Below are 27,371 nucleotides of genomic sequence, written 5' to 3'. Positions count from 1 at the left end.
ATATTTTTTTTTTATTCCGCGTTATTTTTTTTTTATTATTATTTATTTATTTTCTCTAAGAAACGTGGTTATATAGATCTTCTTGTGGGTGATCTTTCAATTCTTTCGTTGTAATGTATTTTTTAATTTATCCAAGTTTTAGTACGAAAGTACACGATATTGGAACTTTTCTGTATTTAAATAAATACACCTCACAATTTTTCCCAGTTTTGATCCACCTACGTTTACACTTCTGACGCATGACTTACGTCACAAACAGGTTGTCATATGTTTGATACGCATGACAGAGTATGCAAGGCATTGTCATATTTTTCAAAAATCTATTGTCAATTATTTAATCAATTAGCGATGCTACCTCCTTTACACATGTTATTTTTTCAACAAAATACTGTCCATATTCTTTGATCAAACAAAGTAGTGCGAAAATGTAGAAAATAAAACGACTATTTCAATTAGTCCTTATTTTAACCTTTGACCAAGTGCCCTTTCGTTCAACCAATCAAATTGCTGTTGATGAAAGCGCATGAATATTGTTCACGTTGCACATTGCGTAGACAGTTCCTCTTGTGGTGGTAAGAGTGTTAGACGTGTGATCAAATATGTCTTTGAAAACTTTTTAATTTTTGATAAATAATTTGCTTAAATTTACCTTTAATTTTATTTCAGCTTAATCAGAAGCCACATTGGATCATACAAAGTCATTTAGATCTCCTTAGGACGGATTTTTGCGGACGCAGTACGGTAAGAAGTTGGTTGCTTGTTCTAAATCTGGACACGTCGACAATGTCCATTGCAATGCTTATCAAATATCCAGTCTCTTATAAATACTTTTAGATAAACTGTGGTTAATTTTGTTTTAGATCAAGCTACTTCCTCATAACACTATTTGATAAAATGTTTATGTTTCGGTGCAAATAAGATGGTAATATTCCCAATATGTGCAGAGAAAATGCTGGCTGAGTTTGACAGTCTTGACACGTCACACATACGGTATTGAACATGAACAGAAATTTCCATAAAGTGTTACATAAGTTTGGATTTAATAAGTGAAGTGTAATACAAAGATTTTTCCTCCTTTGAAAAGCTTTTATTTTCTTATAAATCAAAAGTTAAATTTGTTTGTAAACCTTTAGAAACAGAACTGTTTTATTTACCTGTATTAGAGGAGGAGAATTAGTCTCTAAACATATGGAGTTTATCCACTACTTCTGAACTATTTTTGGGTCTATCACATGGATTCAAATTGAATTTGACATTGAAAGATAAGCACATTTCATTATTCTTTTAATTTTATGAGTATTTTTTGTTTGTTTTTGCTTGCTGGCAGATACTGAAGATTTTTTAAAATTTAGATCTGGTTTATAAAGAAAATTGATCAGAATAAGTCCATTCTGAGTTCAAAGATGTATTGTGCATATATAGTGGATGTAAATTGCCATTTAGACTTGATAACCTCTAAAACCACATGAAAAGTTGAAAACAATCATATAAAAGAAAGGAAATATCAGACATTGGCATTATATATGCTTTTAAGGTGATAGGGAAAACAATTGATTTTTTGTTCTTTTAAGAAACTCTAATAAAAAGAGTGATATGTTGAAATAAAAGTATTTGTATAACATTTTGATGTCTTATTTCATCTACATTTCATGTATTTAAATTAATGATATATCATATTCCTGATATCTACATTATAGATAGTACTGTACGACTTGGAATCGCCCAATTGACAAACGAATTTGGACATGGCTTCAACCTCAGAGAAGGTCCGCCCTGTCGAAGATTTGGCCTATGAGCCACAAGAGAATAAAGATGTGTTAAGCTACACTGAAGTATTTCCCGAACTTCCTCATGCCCATCCCGTGGAAGGAACCCAATGGCCAGCCAAGACCCCAGCAGCATGGAAAACCAACGTGAGACCATCCAAGTGTACTCAGGTGAGAGTCTTCATAGTCTTCTGATTTTGTGTTGCTTTCTTGAATAGAAAATTTGATTCTGTCTTAAAAATTTATTTAATAGGAAATAATCCTATTTGAAATGTTGATGAATTTGATATTTAGGCATAATTGAATACCTTGAAGTTTAGAAGCTTTAGAATATGCAGTTTTAGAAATTTTTTTGAAAAATGTTCAATTTCTTTCTATATGAAGGTGTTTACTGTTCCCTTAGAGGAACGTAGATTCAAGGAAATGAATGAACATAGCTTTGGTGATGAAGGACAAACAGAACAGGCAAAAATCTGCAAGGATATAATGGCTAGGCATGGTAAGCTATTTTTTAGATAATTTTTTTGCATGTTCAAATCATCAGTTTTATTCCATATTAAAATGGTCTTATATGAGCTTTGTTTACATTACTAGATGTTTCCATTGAGATCAGTTTATCTAAGGACCAGAGTTTGACAGTGGTCATTACTGGAAGGGAACAATCTGTATTGAAAGCTAGGAGAGAGGTTCTTGGCAAACTTCAAACCCAGGTACAGAGTGTACAATGTCTTACAAAACACTGGTGGTCATTTATCAGATGTGCATTGCATCACTAACTGATACCATATCTTGTTGATTCCTGTTGAGATTATCAGGAATGCTACTGTAAAAATGACTTTTCAGGGACTTATTCATAACACCTTCCACTCTAAGTAATTTTGAATAGACACATGATTTTATTTGGGGGGGGGGTGTTCTAGGTTTTGGAATTTGACAGAAAAATACAGTGGATCATCTACTGGAAACACATCTTTTTGTTTGACTAAAACTCATCTTTTGATTTACCACTATTTGTCTCAGGTTTAAGTGTAGATTCAGAAATGAAGAAATTTTTTTTTTGACTATTGTAGGCAAGTGACACTGTGAAAATCCCCAGAGAATACCATCGTTTCATTCTTGGAAAAAATGGCAAGAAACTTCAACAACTGGAAAACGAGACAGCAACCAAGATAACCATTCCAAGGGCTGATGAAAAAGTGGATGGAATTAAGATAGTTGGACCGAAAGAAGGCATAGAGAGAGCTAGACATGAAATTCAAATCATCGCAGACGAACAGGTGTGTGTTATAAAAATGAAGCCATTGATTTACCCTGAAATATACTGTTTCGATGAGTCGGCATTCTTCTAACATTTGTACCTTGTAAGATTATAACACAATCACTATGATTTTAAAGACGCTCAAATTTATACAATTTTTTGAACGCTCTTCAGTACTTTACATAAATGTTTATATTTTTTATCTCCAATAGGCCAAGCTAGCATTTGAGAGACTTCAGATCCCCCACATTTATCACCCATTTATCTGTGGACCAAACAACACCCTGGTGGACAAGCTTAAGGAAGACACAGGTGCTAAAATACACATTCCTCCCTCAGTCCTTAATAAAGATGAGATTGTTGTTTCTGGTGATAAAGACGGTGTAATGCGTGCCAAGGAAACCATCATGAAAATCTACCAGGAAAAGGTTTGTTCTTTGTTAGATTCTAATATAATGTAGCAAGGTCAAAGTTTCTCATTTCTTATATAATTGTCATGCATTCAGGAAGTTGATGCCACCAAAAAATGTGTTTGTAAATTTAATTCCAACAGAAAAGGAAATGCCAGACAGTATCGGTAGAAGTGAGAAAGTCGCAGCACAAGTACATTATTGGACCCAAGGGAAGTGGAATTCAGGAAATCTTACAAGCTACTGGTGTCTCTGTAGAAGTGCCCACCCAGGACAGTGTAGAAACCATCACCCTCAGAGGCGAACAGGACAAACTCGGACCGGCTCTTACCATGGTTTACTCTAAAGTAAGGGGACTTTTGAAAATTTTAATTACAATTAATTAATTACAGTTTTTGCAGTGTTGGTATAATGGCTAATTATATGAGTGCAAGAATAAAATATTTTACTAGTGAGACTGGTCAATCATTGTTTAAGAATAAAATTTTTGAAAAAACGAAATATGTTTTCTTTTTCTTTGACAGGCAAACAGTGTAGTTTTTGCGGAGGTGGATGCACCAGCTTGGCTGCACCGTTATGTGATCGGAAAACAAGGTGCTAACGTCAAGAAAATAACTCAGGACTTCCCCAAGGTGCACATAGAATTCACAGAGGGTCAGAACAAGATTCAGATTGAGGGGCCACCAGAGGAGGTGGATGATGCTGTGAAGGCCCTCGAGGCCATTGTCAGGGACCTGGTAAGAAGACCTTATCATCTATTTAAGTGTGTAAAAATTGTTAATGCTAAAAAGTATATGGTAAGGCCAGGTAAAATTAATCTTTAGATTCTCATCCTAATTTGCAAAAAAATTGGGGTGGGTGGGCGGATTTTATTTTTTTTTTTTTATAATTGTTAATTTATATATAGGCCCAAGTATCAACAAAACAATGGACGCCCCGTACACATTTTTTTCATTACCTTAATGCAAATATGAATAGATTTAATTCTTTTCATATTCTTTTAAATATTTAAAGAAATTTTTTTCTTTAAAAGTTAAACATTTATTGTTAATTAACAAATTATCAAGTACACATTATACGGCACACCCTGAACAAAATGAGGTAGGGATACCAATAAATTGTGTATGCGTGACTTCTTATTTTGCAAAATCTATATAAATGTTCTAATAATTATTCTACTGAAAATTCTAGGCCTTCTCTTAAGTCTGTCTACGATGCTGTAGATTTTTTTTTCATTTCAAAGCTAAGTCACACAGCTGGAGGTCGTTATATTATAACTTGACTTTCTTCGTCTATTTTTACTTAGTTACAATCTCTCTACATATTTGCTCCTGCCAGTGATGGTATCCATATGTGTTTATGCTATTTTTTCTTCTCTGCCTTCTCTATACTGACAAATTATCTTTTCCTTTCACATTTAAACTGCTTTTATTGCCGATTTTTCTCCATTCTTCACATGGCGTTTTTGCTATAAATAGCGACGCGCGACTTTTAATACAGACGGGAGATAACTCTTAAACTTTGACCCAAATTCTTACTGAATAAAAATACATGAAAATACCCAAAAATCAAAATAAAAAACATCGGGGCGGGACATTTTGAGAGGGGCGGGCGGGGATGAGAATCTAAAGATTAATTTTATATGGCCTAAAACAAAACTTATTAAAGGTGAAAATATTTGTAGTAAGAAAATGATGAAATTTGATGACTCTATTTTAGAAAAAGAGAATGGACTTTACGGAAGTGAACATTGATCAGAAATTCCATAAACACATCATCGGCAAAAATGGACAGAATAGTGAGTAGAATATTAATATTCTTTGTACATCGACCTAGGTAGGACTGTCATTGATTTTCTTTGAAACTGCAAATATTTGTTGTCTAGTCTGATGATCAATCATTATGTATAGAACAATAAATACATGTACACTATGAATATTGATTCAAATATTCCTTGTTTCTGACAGCCCTAGTTTACCAATTTTTTTGTGACCACATTATATTAGAAGTCATGAATTCTTTTTTCTGTCTATAACCTGAAATTTGCTTTGAACAGTTACCAGAATTAAGAACGACACTGGATGTGCTATCAAGATTCCATCAGATGCTGAGAATAGTAACATCATCAGAATAGAGGGAGATCCTAAGGGGGTAGCCCAAGCTAAACAGGAACTTATGGAAATGGCCAAGAGAATGGTAATGAATCCTAGATTATTTCTTTGTAAATGTTTATATGCTCTATATTTAAACTTAGGTAAAACTTTATCAATATTATTTTTGCAGGAAAATGAAAAAACCAGAGATATCATTATTGAACAACGGTTCCACAGGACAATTATTGGAGCAAAGGGTGAAAAGATCCGGGAAATAAAGGACAAATTTAACCAAGTTCAAGTCACTTTCCCAGACCCCGGAAAGAAGAGTGACATAGTTACCCTGAGAGGTCCTAAGAATGATGTGGACAAGTGTTATAAACACCTACAGAATCTCCAGCAGGAACTGGTCAGATCAGTGGCTTTGGTTCTTTATGACTTTTTCTTACATATTAAATTCTACATTTACATTATGTGTTGGTTCAAAACATTTAGTGCTTTATCATAAATTTTATTCATCCTTATTCAGGTCCAGAGCAGCTTCCAAGCACAGGTTCACATCTTCAAAGATTTCCACAAGAATATTATTGGTAAAGGAGGGGCCACAATCAGAAAGGTAGGACTTGTTATTTCAAAACAATAAGAATGGTATTCTGATATAATACAGTATTTGATATATTGTTCATTATGTGATTTCTGTTGTAGATTCGAGAGGAAACTGATACCAAGATAGATTTACCTAGTGAGAACAGTGACTCTGATGTCATTGTCATTACTGGCAAGAAAGCCAATGTGGAACAGGCCAAAGCCAAGATAGAGGCCATTCAGAAAGAATTGGTAAGGCTATCTAAATTTAATTCCTTGGTTCTCAGGCCAATTTTCTCCAAAACAGATGCGGGAGGGCGGCATTTTATTTTTCATTTTATTGGCAATAAAGTAGATGAGGGAGGATTTTTTTTAAATTTAATTTCTGAATTTTTTTTAACATAAAGATAAATTTTTTAGTCACAGATATACTTTCCATTTCTGGTCAAAATTTCTGCTTTATCCATTGCTTAGCAGCGTGTAAACATCGTAGGTAATGTCCTCGAATGTATTTTCAAACGAAGTAGCCAAAATCTCATTGAAAATGACTACCGGAAGTTATATTTGAATACTAAACTACAAAACAAATGAGGTCGGAATTTTTATTTCCGGATTGGTGTCCGCAACACCAATTTTTTATTTTATCAAAAATACAAAAAAGTCGGCAATGCGGCTACCTCAAAACGGATGCGGGCGGGCCTGAGAACCAAGATTTCAATTTTATTTAGCCTAAGTACATTTATTTCTATTTGTGTATTTACAAATACATGTACATATATAAAAGTTGGAAGATAAGGCTATCTAAATTTAATTCCGTGGTTCTCAGGCCAATTTTCTCCAAAACAGATGCGGGAGGGCGGCATTTTATTTTTCATTTTATTGGCAATAAAGTAGATGAGGGAGGTAATTTTTTTAATTTTAATTTCCGAATTTTCTTTAACATAAAGATCATTTTTTTAATCACAGATATACTTTCCATTTCTGGTCAAAATTTCTGCTTTATTCATTGCTGAACAGCGTGTAAACATCGTAGGTAATGTCCTCAAATGTATTTTCAAACGAAGTAGCCAAAATCTCATTGTAAATGACTACCGGAAGTGATATTTGAATACTAAACTACGAAACAAATGAGGTCGGAATTTTTTTTCCCGGATTGGTCTCAGCAAAACCAACTTTGTATTTTATCAAAAATACAATAAAATCGGCAATGCGGCTTCCTCAAAACGGATGCGCGCGGGCTTGAGAACCAAGATTTCAATTTTATATGGCCTAATTTCTAATGCATGTAAAGTTTACATTGCATTTGACAATGGAGCATTTAATTATTATACATGAACAAATGAAAGGAAAGAAAAGAAAGAATGTAATCCAAATGTGTTTTTTACTTAAGGCTAACATCAAGGAAATTACAGTTGACATCCCTCACAAATTCCACAACTCCATCATTGGATCCAAAGGTAAACTGATTCGCTCCATCATGGAGGAAAATGGAGGAGTTATCATCCGCTTTCCACAGGAAGGTTCCACACAGGACAAGGTGACAATCAGGGGACCCAAGAGTGATGTGGAGAATGCCAAGGCTCAACTGCTGGAAATAGCTAATGAAAAGGTGAGTGACTTCAAAATTATTCACCCTGAAGTCTATGTAAGTAAGTGTGATTATTTTTCATTCCTCTGATGTTTGTTGACAGAAGTGCAGACTTTTTTTTATTTCTTTATGAATAGTAAACATGGCTTGGTTTCATATTTTAAAAAATCATAAACATCAAATTTTAAAATTGTGGAAAATGAATCCTTTGTTTTGCAGCAAACCTCAGGATTCACTGCGGAAGTGAAAGCAAAACCAGAGTACCACAGATTTCTGATCGGGAAGAATGGCAGCAGCATCAGGAAGGTGGGTCTTACTAAGACAACACTTACCCTCCATTTTACCTCAGGACAAGGTTATTTTTCTGTTCTGGCTTTGTGTGGAGGAACATCACGGTCACTGTAAACTTTAAATGTCATCAAAAGATGATGTTTAACAAAATCAGGGACAACACTGCATGTTTTACTCCCTATACCATGGGACTTTGCTGTGCTTTAAGTTTATTGGATCTGATCAATGCTTAACATAAATAATTTTCATTATTTTGAAAAGACAAATTAAAGTTACTTATTATCTTGAAGTATAAGTGTGAAAAAACTTGCTTTCAGGTTCAATTCCCCTTGGGGGGGGATGTAAAATTATTTTATAAAATTTTGCAAGCTAAATTTTTTCAAATTATTTTTAAAATTTACAGTAAGTCTTTGTATCATTAAAATGTTTTATTATAACCAAAACTTGATTTTTGTTGCAAATAAGACTAGGTATTTCAGAAAATATCATGTGAACACAACTTTAGCTTATTGTTTGATAATTTATATCCTATTTTTATTAAAGGTCCGTGAAAAGACAGGTGCCAGGGTGATTTTCCCATCATCTGATGACACAGACCAAGAAACCATCACCATCATTGGTAAAAAGGAGTCAGTGGATGAGGCTAAGAAAGAATTAGAGGGTCTCATCAAGAATCTGGTAAGTCACGCTAGCTGTTCTACTTGAAGATAAGAAAATACATATGTAGTTCACTTGCAAATAAATTGATTTTGGGCATTCCTTAATACAATTTTCTGAGAGTAAATGTTTATTTATTTTAAAAAAAGAAGCTTTACGACCATTTATTGAGGGTAACAAGATTCAATCCTTGGTACATATGATTATCTTTCAGCTCTCAGTATTACTTATTTACTTTTTATAGGACAATGTTGTGGAAGGAGAGATGCAGGTAGACCCCAAACACCACCGATACTTTGTGGCTCGCAGGGGAGAGGTCCTCAAGCACATTGCTGATGAGTTTGGTGGAGTAACAGTTAGCTTTCCTCGCAGTGGGGTCAAAAGTGACAGAGTTGTTATCAAAGGTTCTAAGGATTGTGTTGAAGGAGCTAAAAAGAGAATCCAGGAAATTGTGAATGACTTGGTATGTTTATAGTAATATAACTCAAACCTTACAAGCAAGGAAAAAAATCATTGTTACAATAGAGTTACAAGAAACATATTGACGCAAGCGTCAAAAATCGGCCGCAAACTAATTAATTAATTCTTTCATAAAACAATTAGAAACTGAATTCTTATATTTATCTGTTAATTAATATGTATCCCTGTGACATTAAACGTTGGAATGCGACATTCCAGGTTTTTCTTCAGTACATAATACCTGTACATTGCTACATGTACAATGTATTTAAGCAACTTACTCATAGTCCTCTGCGTCCCCGCACTCAGATTCATTTGTACAAACGAACTCTGGTGGAAGTTTGATGTTTAATTAGTTTTACAACTTAACCATTAATAATAACGTTTAAACTTATCTAACTAGAGACAGTTTAACTTTAAATAAAACGTAACAACTATGTGGGGCTCCTCGCTTGCTCAGAGGATGTTAAAACCCCCAAACTCACTCTAGATCCGCCACTACATTTCTTCTCTTTTTTGTTTTGGTGTGAGATGTGGCGGGAAAAGGCTTGGCATATTGTAAAACACGCTTTATCCTTGTCTGTTGGAGAAAAATCTCCTAATATTCTGTCCGATAATAAATTAAGATTAAGTCATATTTTTGATAATTTTCCGTATAAAATGTATATTGTATATTTATATTTACACATCATTTTAAATTATATATACAACAAATCCTGTTGAAGTAGAGAAAGTAAATTTGTTTATACATGTATATAACGCGGTCCTTGCTTTAGACAATGCCTAACATGTGTGCTTAATTCTCCGCACTTCAGTTACGTCGGAGTTTGTCAATCATGATTGGATGAAACATTTAACCCATTATTTATAAAATTTTTATCTTATGATTTGTTTAACATTTAGACACTCTTTCTTAATATTCTATTACAAGAATGTTAAATATTTTTTATTCAAATTGTTCTTACTCCGCAGAAACGCACGGCGAGTTCAAACTTTCATATCATATAACCGACCGCCTCCTGGCGGCCGGTAATAAGCATAAACTAGGACACATTTGGACTTTTTTTGTAAATGATACTTTGTTTCACTAGTTTATTTGATCTTTCCTCAGGATTCCCAGGTGACTGTGGAGTGTGTGATTCCCCAGACCTACCACAGGACTGTCATGGGAACCAGAGGGGCCCATGTCCAGGATATCTGTAAAACCTATGATGTCGGCATCAAGTTCCCTGACAGACCCATGCCTAATGGAGGTAGACTCTTACTCATTACTCATTGTCAGTTTGATTTGTAAGGTATGTTCATCAGGTTCTCGGAAATAACTTCCATGAAAATGAAGCTAATATACAACCTTTGACTTTTGTAGATAACCACAGTAATGGTATGACAAATGGTGAAGTAGATGAAACATCTCCAAAAGATCCAAAGAAATGTGACACCATCATCCTTACTGGCAAACAAGAGAACTGTGACAAAGCCAAGGAGGCTCTGCTGGTACGTCTTTTACATTGTAGAAAAAAATATAGAAGTATCACAAGGTGAAGAAACTACCTTCTATTAAATTCATATCTTAAGGGTCTCTCTGAAAGCTTGACTGGTGTACACGTGTTGAAAAATCTTATTAGGTGGAGATCATATTCTATTTAATTTATGATCTGGAGCTTATTGGTTCATGGCCAGAGTTGGTCAAAATATTCATCTATAATTCTTGCTTGCATCAGATTTTCAAAAAGAGAATACCAACATGAGGTCAATTCTCTTTGTTATTTTAGAAAATGTTTGAAAAATTGCACTTATAACTGATTTACTGTTTATCTTATAGGCATTGGTTCCCATCACTGAGGAAACATCGGTACCGTATGACTTCCATCGCCGAATCATTGGACAACAGGGGAAGGAGGTCAGGTCTATGATGAAGCAGTTTGATGTGAACATCTCTATTCCTCCACCAGAGGATCACAGCGACAAAGTTAAGGTGACAGGACCCCCAACCAATGTCAAAAACGCCATCGAAGCTTTGCAAAAGAAATGTGAACAGCTGGAACAAGAAAAAGAGGAAAAGGTATTACAGGAAAGGAATAATAAGAATCTTCACACTTATTCTGACAATTAGAATAAGTTGTTAAGTTGTGATGGGCTATCCAACAAATAGGAATAACTGTTCAGTTAAGAAAATGTTTTTCTTTAAGACTTGATAACTAAATGGAAAAAAGACCAAAGATCACTTGGATGGAAGAGCTTCTAAAATAGAACAAAAACAAATGTATATTGATTTATTGTAGATTCTGAAGGGATTCACAATGACTGTCCCAGTGGACTCTCAGTATCACTCCAAGATCATTGGACGTCGAGGGGAGAGGGTGAAGAAGATCCGAGAAGATCACGATGTCATCATCCAGTTTCCACGGGAACAGGACGAGGAGCAGAACAGTATCACCATTACAGGATACGAGAAAGATGTGGAGGCAGCCAAGGAAACCATTCTCAACATCGTCAGAGAATATGTAAGTCTTAAAATTGTCAGAATATGTAAGAGACTCAAGTAAAAATGTTGACTTGTATTTAAAATTTGATACAAACTTGTTGAGTATTATGTGACCATAAAATACAACTTTCATTAGTATATCACGTTCATGAATTAAAGTAAAGGCCAGAATTTTAATGAAAACTACGTAAGACTGACACAAAGTATGCATAAATACTCAGCTTTGAGCTGAGGTTCAAGTCTAACATTGATTACAAACAGTAAACACACAGTCAAAAATATAATTATAATCAGGGGCAGACAAGTAGATTTTTCAAGCACTTGCCCACGGGCAAGTTCATGGTCAAATTTCACTTGCCCTACTTCAATTTTTACTTGCCCCACCTGCACTTTATTAATTTATCATAATAATTAATTTGTCTCTAAATCAGGATTGTTATTTTGAATATTGGCGACATTTAAAACCACCTGCCATTAAGTACTATACGTACCATACAACCTGTTGATTGGCTGTATGCTGTTTTACGTCCCGTTCCAGAATAATACTTTCTTTCATATAGAGACGTAAAATTGCTATCATATTTCAGCTATAGTCATGATATCTGCTATTTGTTTAAAATAATAGTTATGGACCTTTTTTTCTTTTCTCATACCTGGTATGCTTTGACAGGTTTGTACTGAGTTTTTCACTAACATTCTTATGGACGATGTCAATCGTTTTCTGCCTCATAACTGTCAAAATTTTCTCCATTTCTCCTATGCCAATTTAATTATATTTTCACTTTTAATTAAGTACTAAAACATGTACTGAAAGTTTTCAGTAAAATTAATAATTGTAATGAATTGCATAATGATGACACAATTAAACTGGTTCGCATAGGAAGTGTGACAAACAAAGGAAGATAACTCTTACAACAAAATAATTTTAATTTCGTGGAAAACTATGACATTTTTAAAAATATTTATTGATTGATTATTTTTTAAGCGACTTGCCCACGGGCAAGTGCCTATTAAAAATTTACTTGCCCGCCTCTAAAATTCACTAGCCCCGGGCGTCGGGCAATGGGATTTGTCAGAGCCTGTATAATTTTAACCTTTGAAAAATTTGTGTTTGTAACTTTGTAGGAAGAGATGGTGACAGTGGAGTGCAATGTTGACCATCGTGTTCATCCCAGAATTATTGGTCTCCGTGGACGTAATATCAGAAAAATAATGGACAGTTTCAAGGTGGATGTTCGCTTCCCACGACCTTCAGATGACAACCCTGACCTAATTCTGATCTCTGGAGATGAAGATAATTGTCTGGAATGTCGCGATGAACTGCTTAATCTGGAGGAAGAATACGTAAGTTTTAAGGCTCTTTGGAAATGTTATGTTATTTTTGTCAGTTTTGTTTCTTGACCAGATAGAACTTTTTGTTTAAATTTTCATATAAATTTTACTGCACAAGATCAGTGTTGGATAATAGAAATTATTTTTGTATTTTCAGAAGTTACTTGTCTTTATAACTGATTTTTTTTTCATTTGAAATTAAGCTTTTAAACTTTGCTTCTCAAGATAAGGATATGTTTGATAACAGAAAATAATGTAATTTCAGTTGCAAGATGTGATTGACAAACAGATGTTGGAGGAAATGACAAGACCACCTAAATATCATGAGGAAGAAAAACGAGCCTCCAACAAATCCGCCGGATTCGTAGTAGCAGGTGCCCCTTGGGATAAGCCCCCTGACACATCCAGCACCGAGGACTTCCCCTCCATGGGGGCTAGCACTGTGGCCCCTAAGGTCAACACTGCCTGGGGTTCCAACCGCTTCGGCAAGCGCTGAGGACTGCACTGTTTGCTTTGCAATGTTTCAGTTATTAAACATATCCTCTGTTAAGAATGCAAATAAGTTAGGTGATATTTCAAGTGATTATTTTTCCTGATAGTTTTAGTTTCCATTTGTGTTTTGGAAACAATTATGAATGTGATTTTGTTTTTGTCTGCATTTTACACAAACAGCGACTGTTAATTTTACCTCATTTCTACACACCAACTGTTTTTCATGGCTGGTACATTTCTTTCAAGTATTTGTGCTGTTGTTTTAAAGAAATAATGGAGCAATTGAAACTCCACATCAAATTATCTTTTAAGTAGTGCTATCTCCAAAAGAGGCATTATATTGTTTTGTTATTTGATTGATATGACGCAAAAAGAATGGCTGTTACTGTAATTTATTAATTTCTTATGGCATTAACGCTACTAGTATCTTTGTTGGACATCACAAAAAAGTCTTCTAGCAGCCCGTACCTGTTGTGAAATAAGGTTGTTGGGTAGGGCTGACTCCTGATTAGTTAATTCTTATGTCTCTCTGTAAATATCATTATTAATATATATAATATACTTATGCATATTGAGTTATGATTAAGGAATTTTTTTCTTTGATGTGCATGATTGTAGTGTGAGAGGGAGTTTTGTACATCATTTCATCCATGTTTCAGTAGTTGACACAGATATGCTTGGTTCAGGGCCTGCTCAACTCATCCTTAATTTTTCCATGAAAAAAAAAAGCTGTCATCTCGTCATTTCTTTGCACATAAGGCCAGAGAATGGCCAATACAACCAAGTCAGCTAGTCAAAAGGCACTGCACCAGCAAACCTAAGTAGATGTGTGGAGGGTAAAGGGCCTTGTACAGAGATGGAAGGCCTGCTGGTGCAGTGATTTTGCAGGATATCAAAACTTTGCATTTTTCCTGCCATTATTACTGGAGTATTAGGTTTCAAAGAATTAGTGTTTTGTATATATTATGTAAAGAGTATTTTTATTAAACATTTGCTATGGTTATGAAAATTAATTATATTCATAAACAGGTGTATATACCATTGATATATAAATATATCGTTAATAATTTTCACAATGTTTTTATTTTGTTGATGCATGAATTAAAAAAAACCTTATAATATTGAACTGAGTAGTGACTATTAAGAGCTATTTTTGGATGTGTACTGGATGTATACACTGATTTATATGTGGAGAGGTGCGCTTTAATGGCATCTTGTGTTCTTTACAGGGACTTACTGTACTTGTATGTTGACCAAACTTTACATTGAATCATTTGAAATAAACGATCAAGTGATATTTATTTATTGTTTATTGCATTAAGATGTGGATTATCTCATCAACTTTTAGGTCACATGAGTCATTCTGGAGAAAACTTTTGTTTTGTGATCAATGTGATGTGTGTCCATCAAAGCTCAAATTCAAATTTCAGTTTTTTCACAAGAACAGCTTGACTATGAGCTCTTAAAGTCCAGGTTTATTTTACAATCATTAATAGCTGCATTTTCAATAAAAATGGAACTCGTAAATTTACTTTTGGTCATTGGTCATTTGCAAAATTATTTTATTAAAACACATTGCACACAAGAACTCTGAAGTAAACATCAAAAAGATTATTTTATAAAAACACATTGCACACGCAAGTACTCTGAAGTTGACATCTGATTGACAATATCTATATGGTTTTTGGAGACCAGATCTTCCAAGAATCTAATGGAATTCTCATGGGTACCAATTGCTCTCCTTTATTTTCAGACCTTTTTTGTATTCACATAAATCAGAATTTGTGCAAAATCTTATGCTTGAAAAGAAGAAAACATTTACTGTGACCTTCAACTTGACATTTAGATATATCGACGGCGTATTGTCAATTAATTAACAGTGGTAAATTAACAATAGCAATTTCCATTCCTATGTCGATACGATATATTCTGGAGAGCTTGAGACAAAAGATACTACAGAGTCTGACACATCTGTTTCATACTTGGATATTTTACTCAAAAAAGACTTGAACGTTAATCTAACAACCAAGCTCCATGATAAACGTGATTACTTTTCTATGGTTAACTTCCCTTACTTATGCAGCAATATACCTTCATCGCCTGCATTTGATTTGATACGCGAGAGCAAACAAGTTGGTGAAACAAGAATACCAGCAGTCTCGTTTAAAGTCACAATTTCGTTATTGCTTCGATCGATACAATGACCTTTTCAGCAAATAAAATTTATCATTGAGTCTGAACGACGTTCTTCATACTTATTGTTAGACCTTTATTTATACACTGAATTGACGATGTATGACAAGGAGGACATTTCGGGTGTGACCGGTCGGCAGGGGATGCATACTCCTTCATGGTACCTGATCCAACCTCTGATGTTTTGTTAGCTCTGCTCCTGTTTTGTATTGTTTTATGGACTTTGATATTGAAAACTGTTCCCTATGCCCATATGGCGGATAAGAACTCAATAAATTTATTTCTCATAATTTCTATTTTCTTTTTAAAATTAACGTAATGCTTTTTACCAGTTGCATACTTAATTACATCGTCGCAATGCTAGGGTTCTTGAGTAAACCGTTGGACTTCCAATGACAAAGTATTGAGTCGGGACCCCAGGCATTTCGAGAATGACAAAATTCATGTATGAATACAATATCTGAAAATTTTTATATGATTAATACAACAAAATGGCAACACTCAGTTTTGCAAAAATATTGCAAAAATTTAGTAAGAAGACCCACTCTACATAAAGACGTAAGTTAACTTAGTTCAATTTTTACAATAATCTTTAAAAATTCTAAGTCAAAATATGCTTGATAAACCTTAAGAACTGCTTGCTAAATTTTAAGTGCTCAACAAAAGCTGCTCAAACGGACGTTTATTGAAGCGAGTATTCGAATGATGCTCTGCATGATGGTGTTTTTTTTGGTTCAGCTTATCTCTAGATATAATTAATTAATGTTCCTATAAGAAATAAACATGTTCACCGGACATAAATATTGATTTAATCATGTAATGAACACATCTACAAAAATTACTATAGTCGAAAAGCCGGATAAGATTAATTTAAAACGAGAGACCCATGGGCCATATCGCTCACATGTGGACTATGGTTAAAAACAGCTCAGTATTGAAAAGTTAAAATTTAAAACGGGCCCAGAACTAGTCCTTTATGTGGGGGGGGGGGGGTGTAAAAACACAACAGTAACACTAACAACACAACTACACTGTACATATTTCCTTGATTAACTGTATCTTTTCTTTCTATTTTGAACCTTATTGTGAACCGCTCCTACCAAATATGATCATGATTTACACAAAATCTGACGATGCTTCCATACAAGTATATCCGATCATGGCACTGCTGTTCTTGAAAAGAAGATTACGGATAAAACATAATAAATGTATTCCCCTGTATAACTATGATCGTTGATTGTGGCCCTACTATACCCTACAACCAGGGGGATTTGAATATAACTAACCAAGGATGCTTCCATGTTTGTGGAGAGAGAGAGACAGACAGACAGACAGACAGACAGAGATGTGAATATGATACTTATATCATGGTTTTTCTGTTCTTCATCAGCTAGGACAATCTTTCATTTCATATTCTACAAACCAAAACAACTTCATTTATTAAAAGTTTCCTCCCTTCAACTATAAGACTTTGAAATGATTTACCCTTCAATATTCGAAACCTTTCTTCACTTTCATCATTCAAGACTGCCATAAAGAATATATATTGCCAAAAACCTAAGAAATATTACAATTATGGAAGTCTTAAAATGAATATATTGCATTGTCAATGGCGAGATAATGCTAGTAATTTTTAAAAATGCTGACTTATTTAATCATTTTTTAAGGAAGATAAAAGTTGTGACATGTGCGGATATAGTTCAGAAACATACGTACATATCACATTTTTATGAACATTTTATGAAATGTCCAAAATATTGTATCTAAAGGTAGAACCTTATGCAAAATTTTAATATTTTGCAATTACCAATGCCTTTATCCGTACAACTTTTTTTGAAAGGAGACAGTAATTTTGCTTACATCCAAAATATTGCAGTATTTAAACACCAGGCTGAAGCTAGCAGCCAACAACAGCAGCCACTAAGCCCGTAGAAGCTAGCAGCCAATAAAAGAAATTCATCAAAGAACTGAGAGTACTGAGAGGCAGTACTGATTTTAATACTTTATTTTAGATAATTAAGGGTTAATGATTGGATAATTAATGCGAAAATTAATCATATAATAAATCAGACACTCGGAGGCAGTAAGGCTCACCTGCAGAAAAAATATTCTTTTTTAAAACTGAAAAAACTAGAAATAAATTACCCAATCATCTTAGTCTACTTGAACAAACAAGCACTACGAAATGGTGAAATACTTCAATAAGAATACCTTTTCAGCTCCTTGAGGGACCTCAAGAATATGACAGGGCCAATGAGCTAACCTGAAAATTGGTTACTCTATCGATTGTAAACTGAAATATTTTTGTGTGGGGCATATTTCAAGCATTCATTTGTCCTTCATTTCTGGGAACCTGAAGTATCTATCACTAGGGATGGGTTAAGGGTCTTAGGGAGTATCCCTTGTCAAAGTTTCAAAGGGCCCCCTAACCTGAACTTTGATGTTTTTCATCATTGTATATTGTGAAACGGGAATAGATCAGCTATTATACGCCTTATCTTTGAAGTGTTCACCAAATGATTAGCAGGGCAAGGTAGGGGGGTCCTAGGGCTATCATTTCCCACTTTCAAAATGGGACTGTAGTGGCACCACCAAGTGGTGCCAAGTGCGTGGGGCATATTTCAAGCATTCATTTGTCCTCCATTTCTGGGAACCTGAAGTATCTATCACTGGGGAATGGTTAAGGGTCTTAGGGGGTATACCCTGTCAAAATTTCAAAGGGTCCCAGGGGCTGGGTAGGGCCGGTTAGCTAACCTGAACTTTGATGTTTTTCATCATTGTAAATTGTGAAACGGGAATAGGTCAGCTATTATACGCCTTATCTTTGAAGTGTTCACCAAATGATTAGCAGGGCAAGGTAGGGGGGTCCCAGGGCAATCATTTCTCACTTTCAAAATGGGACTGTAGTGGCACCACTTGGAGGTGCCAAGTGCGTGGGGCATATTTCAAGCATTTATTTGTCCTCCATTTCTGGGAACCTAAAGTATCTATCACTGGGGATGGGTTAAGGGTCTTAGGGGGTATCCCCTCTCAAAGTTTCAAAGGGTCCCAGGGGCTGGGTAGGGACGGTTAGCTAACCTGAACTTTGATGTTTTTCATCATTGTAAATTGTGAAACGGGAATAGGTCAGCTATTATACGCCTTATCTTTGAAGTGTTCACCAAATGATTAGCAGGGCAAGGTAGGGGGGTCCTAGGGTTATCATTTCCCACTTTCAGAATGGGGCTTAAGTGGCACCACTTGGAGGTGCCAAGTGCGTGGGGCATATTTACAGCATTCATATTTTATTCATTGCCGGCCTCCTGATCAAACTATCACCGGGGATGGGTAAAGGGCCTTAGGGGGTATCCCTTGACAGATTTCTGCAGGGTCCTAGGGGCTGGAAAGGGCCAGTTAGCTTACCTGAACTTTGATGTTTTTCATTATTGTACATTGTGAAACGGGAAAAGGGCAGTTATTATACATACTCCTTATCCTTGAAGTATTCATCGAATGATTGGGTTAAGATAGAGGGGCCCTAAGGCTATCACTTCCCACGTTCAGAATGGGGCTGTAGTGGCACCACTTGCAATTGGTGGTGCCAAGTGCGTGGGGCATATTATTTTACAGCATTCATTTGTCTTGCTTTATTGCGCACCTAAACCAACTAACACCGAGGATGGGTTGAGGGTCTTAGAGGGTATCTCCTGTCAACGTTTAAAAATGACCCAGACGCTGGGATGGACCGGTTAGCTAACCTGAACTTTGAGGTTTTTCATCATTGTATTGTGAAACGGGAAAAGGTTAGCTATTAAAGGCTTATGCTAATCTAATGTCACCTATAACTTCAACATAATCTGTCAAACTGAACGCGACATTTGTCGCAAATTTGTAAACAAAGTATAGACACGGCAGTTCTATTGTATCCTAGCTTTACATTAATTTTATTAACTTGATCGTTCAAATATTAAACAAATCGAAATGATTTGTTTTTACAGAAAATCTGCAATTTTATTATACATATAACAGTCAATCGTGTTTCTCAAAACTATTAAGTACGGATTACTGTCTTGTTCAACCAGGAAGTTGGAACTCGTGACGTAGTGTCTAGAATGTATGCCTTTCAAGCAAAGAGTTGTGAGTTCGATACCGGTTGCGTGCATTTTAAATTTTTTTTAATTATGCCCTCGGAAACGAAGTTTCGGGGGTATATAGTTTTTGTCGTGTCCGTCTGCCTGTCTTTCTGTCTCTCTGTTTGTCTGTTTGTCCGCAAAAACTTTTATTCTTATTCATAACTTTTGATTTAGTAGAGCTATGAAATTCATATTTCACATGTGTATTTCTAGAGAGAAGACCTTCTTTTGGGTACCACCAAATTTGAATTTTTGACCTTGATCTTAATGTTTGACCCACTTTTACACATAAATTTTGAATATTTACTTTGGCCATTTCTTTTGAACGATATCTACCAGGACATTTATACTTCACGTATGTATTTTTTTTGGCACGGCCTTTCATTGGATACCACAAACCTTGACTTTTTGACCTTGACCTTGGAGAGTTACGCACTTATGAAAAAACTTTAAGCTTGACTATAACTTTTGAACAGAAAGTGCTAGGGCTTTCATACTTCACAAATGTAATTCTTGTGAGAAGACGCTTCATTTTATACTAAGGGCTTTGACCCTTTGACCTTGACCTTGGAGTTTGACCTACTTTAAAATTACAACTTTGACTATAATTTTTTAGGGGTTAGTACTAGACTTTTATGCTTCACATATTTAATTCTTGTAAAAAGACCTCTCATTTGATACCAAAAACCTTGACATTTTGACCTTGATCTCGGAGTTAGACCCACTTTTCCACAAAAATTGCATACTTTTACTTTTGGCCTTAAGTTTTAATTGGTAGATACTAGGAATTTCATTCTTCAAATGTAACTTCTTTTTGGCAAGACCTTTCATTAAAACCAAGAATTTGAACCTTGACCTTTGAGATTTCCGGACTTATGAGAAAACGTCAACCTTGGAAATAACTTTCGAAGAGGAAGGGCTTGGGTTTTCAACCTTCACATAATATGTAATTCTTGTTACAAGTTCTTTTATTCAGTACCAATAACCTTAACCTTCTGACCTTGATCTTGGAGTTCAACGTACATAAAAATCTTTTTAACCTTATAACTTTTGAATGGTTAGGGCTAGGGCTTCCATCCTTCGAATATGTTATCTTTGTGGAAAGACCTTTCATTGGATACCAATAAACTTGACCTTATGACCTTGATCTTGAAAATTTTTGTACTTATGAAAAACTGAAGCCTGACCATAACTTTGGAACAAATGGTGATCGGGCTTTCATGTTTTGCAATTGTATTTCCAGTTAGAAGGCACTACTTCAGGTACCAATATATTAACTTTTTATCTCAGAAAAGTTTAATCTCCACTATGTTGCCATACGGGGGCATCAGTGTTTCATAATCACATTTTTTGCCCTTTAATGTTAGATATTTGCATATTTATACATTTTATGTTATATGATATTAATTATAAGTTCACATCAAGTTTAACGTTTGAAAAATCACTTCACCTCTAAAAAGTGCAAAGTTTCGATGTTAAAAGTATGAGACCATTACAGAATCTTTATTACATCTTGCCATTTTGCACCTCTTATTATCCCCCCCCCCCCCCCCCCCCCGGAACGAAGTTTTTGGGGGTATATAGTTTTTGTCGTGTCAGTCCGTTCGTCTAGCTGTTTGTTTGTTTTTCCTTAAAATTTAAACCTTGTCCTTAACTTTTGATTTAATGGAGCTATGACTTTCATATTTCACGTGTGTACTTTTTGTTACAAGAACTTTCTTTGTGTACCACCAAATCTATCTTCTTGACCTTGACCTTCGAGTTAAACACATTTTAATAAATTTTTTTTTATTTTTTTACTTTGATCATATCTTTTAAACAGTAGATACCAGGACATATGTATACTTCAAAAATCCATTTTTTGTTGAAAGACCTTTCATTGGATACCAATAACCTTGACCCTTTGGCCTTGGAGATTTCTGTTCTTGTGAAATAACTTTTACCTTGGCTAAAACGTTTGAAAAGTAAGTGATAGGGATTTCATACTTCACATTTGTAATCCTTGTGACAAGCCCTTTCATTGGATATCAAGTCGTTTGACCCTTTGACATTGGAGTTCGACCTACTTTTTACAAAATTTAACCTTGGCCATAACTTTTAAACGGTAAGGACCAACGCATTCATACTTCCCAAATGTAATCTTTGAGACATGGCCTTGTGCAGAAACCAATAACCATGACCTTTTGACCTTGACCACGGGGTTTGTCTTCCCTTTAAAAACGTACCCTCCCACTTTTAAGTGTGTGGGTTGGTGGGGTGGAGGTGGGGTATAATTAAGGCACGATATACCTGAGTATGACCCAAAGGAAAACACTAGCTCCTATTATAGGAACCTCATTGTAGTGACATTATCAAAACAAAGCTATGCTATTGATAACTGTAATTAACAAGAGGCTCTGTGAGCAATGAGTTCGTTAAATGATATCCCCGCCTCCCATTAAAATATAGTGGCAAAGTCAATGCTTTGCTATGGGAAACCCAAAATATGTGTAGGATCACAAAGTTAAACAAGATGTTTTTGTGAGTGCAAATTTAATATACTAGTATTTGTACCAAAAGAACGATATTCTCGCTAAAAATACAATTGTAAAAATTAATAATAAAGTTGGCTAAGATTAAAGTTTTCACAAGTAAGGAATACTTCAAGGTCAAGGTCATTAATATCCAATGAAAGGACTTGCCACAAAAATACATATGTAAATTATGAAAGACTTAAACCTTACCTTTTAGATGTTATGGCGAAGGTTAAAGATGTTAAAAAGTAGGTCAAACTCAAAAGTCAAAAGTCTTGCTTTCAAATGAAAGGTCCTGTCACAAGGATTAAATATGTAAAGTATGAAAGCACTTGGCCTAACCCTTCAAAAGTAATGGTTAAGGTTTACTTTTTGAAAGTAGGTCAAACTGCACGGTCAAAGGGTCAAAGTCCATAGTATCCAATGAAAGATTACATAAGTGAAGTATGATATCACTAGCCCCAAGTGTTCAAAAGTCTTGTGACCTTGACCAGTCAAGTCCATGACGGAAAACCGTCCGATCTAAAAGTTACAAGTTTTGGATGGAAAATCCGTCCTAAATAAAAGGACGGTTTTCCATCCTTCAAATGAAATGGATGGAATTCCATCCAATTTTATTAAAACATCTCTAATCAGGATGGCAATTCCATCCATACTTTATCAAATTTTAACAAGAGCAAACATTTCACAACTGTTCAAAAAAATTTTTCACAAATTATTGTAATCACTGGTCAAATAATGGAAGTTTCATCTCGAAGACGCCAAAGATGGCGAAAGAGAGTCCGAAGATTAAGAAGAGAAAGGGGATGGGACAACATATCGAACAAAGTTATCCTCTTTTTCTCAACAATTAATGGGTAAATAACTTTTTACCATGTTTACCATTTTGTTTACATCATGTACATGATTAACTTGTCAACTGTACAGATCATGCAGATAGTAAGCTTATGCATATTATGTTGTTTTCTTCAGATTTTTAAACAATTGGGAAGCTTATATAACCGATGATCATGATGATGTCAGAAAATATATCTTAAACATGTGTATCTTAAATATTTTTTTTTATTTCTAAAAGTTCATTAAAAATGTTGAAAGACGTGCTCTAGTCACAACTTAAACATAGGCGTCAGAACCTCCCCCCCCCCATTTTTTTGCAAAGATAGACATAATGCACATTGAAATTTGGGGTTTACCTTATAGCCCCCCCCCTACTTTTATTTTGCTTCTGACACCTATGCTTCAACATATATATATATATATATATATATATATATATATATATATATATATATATATATATATATATATATTTTGCCCTTTTAGATACCATCACTTCAGAAACATGCCAACAGAGTTTAGCCGGAATCATCCATATGTGATGGAATGCATTCCCGAGCCTACAAACAGATGGGACCCGCTAGCTGTCTTGGTGAAGGAAATGGGGGTAAATAGAACAATTGGACGGGTTCCAAAGGACATTTGCAATGTCATTTCAGTTGAAATGAGAGTTACACAAAAACTTAGGAGGACATTTTGTCTGTACATAGGAACACGCCATAATGAAGGTCCAGTACCAGGTGGGGGGCTGAAACTTCATTGTGTTTATGTGATGGAGTTTAGCAATGACACTTGTTCCAGACGACTTGGGGAAGTTTCCGGTTTTTTGAGAAGACATGTACCATCTTCTTACATATTTTTGTGACAATTAAGTGATTTGTTGGCATAAGTATGATGACCACTTTCATTTCATAAGCATGATAAGCACAGTCATCACTGTTGTTGTCATCGTATTGTTCATCATGTAAATAATTTTGAATGAAAATATTTGAAAGCTTTATTCATTATGTTCATTATAAATCAGAAGTATGTTTCCTAAGAAACCGGTGTTACGGTTTCTACTTTCAGTAAACATGGTAACCATTTACAACAGACATAGAGTCTCAGTTGGATTACATAAAAAATGTAAAATGTTACATTATTTGGTGTTATCAACATGATAACAGTAATTTTTTAACATTTTAAATGAATCAAAATTCAAACACTCCTGTACAAACATTACTAAATTTGCAACATAAAAAACTAAATTATCTGAAATACTGTGGTTTCATAAATATTAACTGAATACTTATCTTTTTCAATTTTGTTACGTATATTCAAATAATTAAATTTTCACTGAGGTCGTACTTATCTAAACATATTATATTTATAATATCATTGACCAAGAATTGACATTCACTTGAAACTGTGATTTTACTATATCCATGAAAATTAATACCAACAAATATTAGTGAAAGCACAGTAGATAAAAAATGAAAACAAAAATATTTATATTCTGTCCCATTGCACACTTAAATCTATCATGTCTAATGTTTTTTGCCTCTTCCCCGGCCTTTGCCTCTTCCTCTCCCTCTTCCCTGTTTCTTTCCTGATCCATTTTCCTCTCTCGTGTCTGTCTCTGGTGTTCCTTCAAGTTCTGCTAATCTTCGTCTTCAGATATGTACTTTTTTATGTTTGCTTTTTTCCCTATGAATCTTAAGATGAGAATCATACTTTCTATTGAATTAGGATTGACAAAGACAGGATCTAACAAAGTCACTTCTACAGGACTACCAGAGTGAAATGATTGAACATGAGCATATTGCTGATCAGGCTCCACACTTTTCTTTTTACTTCCAGTATGTTTTTCAACATTTGAAATTCCATGATGCCTACAGAAGGTGGTTACATTTTTTACTTTTTCCTGTCCTAGGAAAGTGTTTTGGGCATTGTGGGACTTCTCTTGAACAGATTGACTGTTCTTAGATTTTTTCTCCTGACAGTTTGGACATTTCCTTGCTCTTTTCCCAAACTTAGTGTGACATTTTTGGCAAGTTTGATTGTACAGATTTTCCATTTTCTTTGATATTTCAATGTCAAGTGCATCCTGCCACTTTCCTGTCTCATCCTTTTGATGCAGTTCTTCTTTCATATGTCCTATAACATTGTGCAAATGATGATACAGCTCTTCATAATGAGTATCAATCAACTGTTTGTTAAACATGTTTCCATCATCCTCTGGATTTTCACACATTTCCTTGACTGTTTCATCATTTCTTTCAGAAGTTAACCATAATTTTGGACTATACTCTGGCATTTCCTGAAGAGGGGAAGATGTTGGAATTTGTACAACTGCTACATTTGTGATCACTGACATTTTGACTTTGTTTTGTGCATTTATGTTCCATGTTTTTCCAATAACTTGTTCATTGTCAAATATAAATGCAACATCACCTTTTGGACATGGTGATTCAGTATTTTTTTCTGTTGAGTTTAGATATGATGAAATGTATCGAGTATTTCCCTCCTGGAATGGCTGTACCAAGAATGTTACATGCTTGTCTACTCTTTGTGCAGGAAAATGTCACTAAATTTTGCATAAACGACCATATTCCTATGAAGTCTTTCTCAATCAATCTGTAAATTGATTCTATTTGGGGAATTATAGTCTGGATTTGTATAGTATCTTTGGTTTGTCTTGTTATTGACAGCAAAATATGGAGAAGGCGAGAATCTAAAGCAGAAAGATACTCATGGGGGTAAAAGTTGTTCAACCTTTCAATGTTGCCATGCGGATATTGACAGCTGACTTTGGCAATTTGTTCTTTTAATAAAGAAATAGGCATATATGATTCTAAAATCTTTTGAACACAAATATTTTTTTCCTCTACATCCAACAGTTCAAACTGTTGAATTATCTGCTGTATCTTGCTTTCGGAAGAAGTTTTGTCTTGACTTCCTGATGCTTCGTTTTTAGCTAACATGTCTAATGTGCATATTTCACAATTTCTTTCATGTTGAATAAATTGCCGAGGTGTTTTCATTTTCTTCTTATCCAATTGTGGAGTTATTCGTGGCTTTTTAGACTTCTTCTGTTGAGTATCTGATTTACTTCTATATAAATGACACCGACAAGACTGACACAGGAATTCGGGATGAACAGATGGAATATCTTTAAAAACGTCTATGTCATATAGCTGCAGAAGTTCCATGGAGAAGTTTGTTTTACAAGTCCGTTCATTATTTTTTGTTGATTTCCCACAAAGTCTGCATAATTTCTGTAAGTTGTTAACATGCTCTACAAGAAGGAAAAGTGAAATAGAAACATTTTTTAATAAAACTGGTGTGTATTAGTCTCTAATCTAATCATGCTAATGGTTGCATAATTGTCACTTGTGATTTTTTCATTATGTTGAGAGTGTAAAACAAAATAACCACTGAAAATGTCTTAAATTGCCATTTTATTTTGTTAAACATTTCAGCTTATAAAGATTTTTTAGAATTGAAAAATATGAAAATTTACACATTGACAGCATGTATACCAAGTAATAACCACATGCTGTACATGAACTCCCATGCATCATGCAATATTACTTTTTTCCCTATTAAACATAAGTACATCTGAATTTTACATCTTTTTGAAAACTAACATATGTATTATCAAACTGATTTGTTTTTTGTTTGTTTATTTGAATCTTTTTGACGAAATCTGGTTTTTGTTTCAGGGTACTATACCTGACATTGATAACTTAGAGTCAGCATGCTACCATGGGTTTTGTTCACATGGTTTAAGCAATGAAATCTATAACTAACATGACTAATAGCATAAGCGTCGGAACCTGGGGGGCTAGGGGGGCTTAGCCCCCCACTTTTTTTCCCAATATATACTTAGTATAGGCATTGAACAAATCTTCGTAAGTTTAGCCCCCCCCCCCACACTTTCCATAGACTAGTCTTAGTATAAGTTAAAATTGGTGTTTGGAAGAAATTTTTTTGGTACTGGACTTCGAACCTTCAATTTGCTTCCGACGCCAATGAATAGTAAAATATATATGACTTGTTGGGCGGATTAACATGATTAAACTATATAATAATGAGGGTAATGTAATTGTTACGATGAACACATGATGAAGTGAGTTTTTGTAAAATCTGCACTTGGTCCAATCATACCAACAGTCAAACTGTTTACATGTAATCATGTATATAATTAACAATCCATAATGATTTTTTTTTATTTATACATGTTTTATGGTTATTCCTAAGCATGCTGACATGAATATAACATGCATAATGCACATTGCAAAGACATGCAAGAGGTGGA

At 34.6% G+C, this 27,371-nt stretch overlaps 1 protein-coding gene across 1 annotated transcript; it reads left to right on the top strand.

Moving 5' to 3' along the window:
• The first annotated feature begins 585 nt into the window (after positions 1-585).
• On the top strand, positions 586-14,713 carry LOC134231271 (vigilin-like). Its single transcript, XM_062713207.1, has 23 exons — positions 586-741; positions 1,698-1,937; positions 2,151-2,265; positions 2,361-2,476; positions 2,837-3,043; positions 3,237-3,452; positions 3,578-3,781; positions 3,959-4,171; positions 5,154-5,232; positions 5,491-5,630; positions 5,718-5,936; positions 6,057-6,143; positions 6,233-6,364; positions 7,503-7,721; positions 7,920-8,006; positions 8,535-8,669; positions 8,893-9,111; positions 10,219-10,360; positions 10,474-10,601; positions 10,930-11,169; positions 11,390-11,611; positions 12,718-12,936; positions 13,190-14,713. Exons 2-23 carry the CDS (start codon positions 1,746-1,748, stop codon positions 13,418-13,420), a joined length of 3,762 nt encoding a protein of 1,253 aa, XP_062569191.1. The 5' UTR covers positions 586-741; positions 1,698-1,745; the 3' UTR covers positions 13,421-14,713.
• Positions 14,714-27,371: the final 12,658 nt, after the last annotated feature.

The sequence above is a fragment of the Saccostrea cucullata genome, unplaced genomic scaffold, assembly GCF_032062105.1.
Source record: "Saccostrea cucullata isolate Sc308-1 unplaced genomic scaffold, CSIRO_AGI_Scuc_v1 ctg462, whole genome shotgun sequence".
NCBI classification, from domain to species: Eukaryota; Metazoa; Mollusca; class Bivalvia; order Ostreida; family Ostreidae; genus Saccostrea; species Saccostrea cuccullata.
Note: the sequence above shows the minus strand (reverse complement) of the source record. Positions and strands in the feature narration are given on the sequence as shown.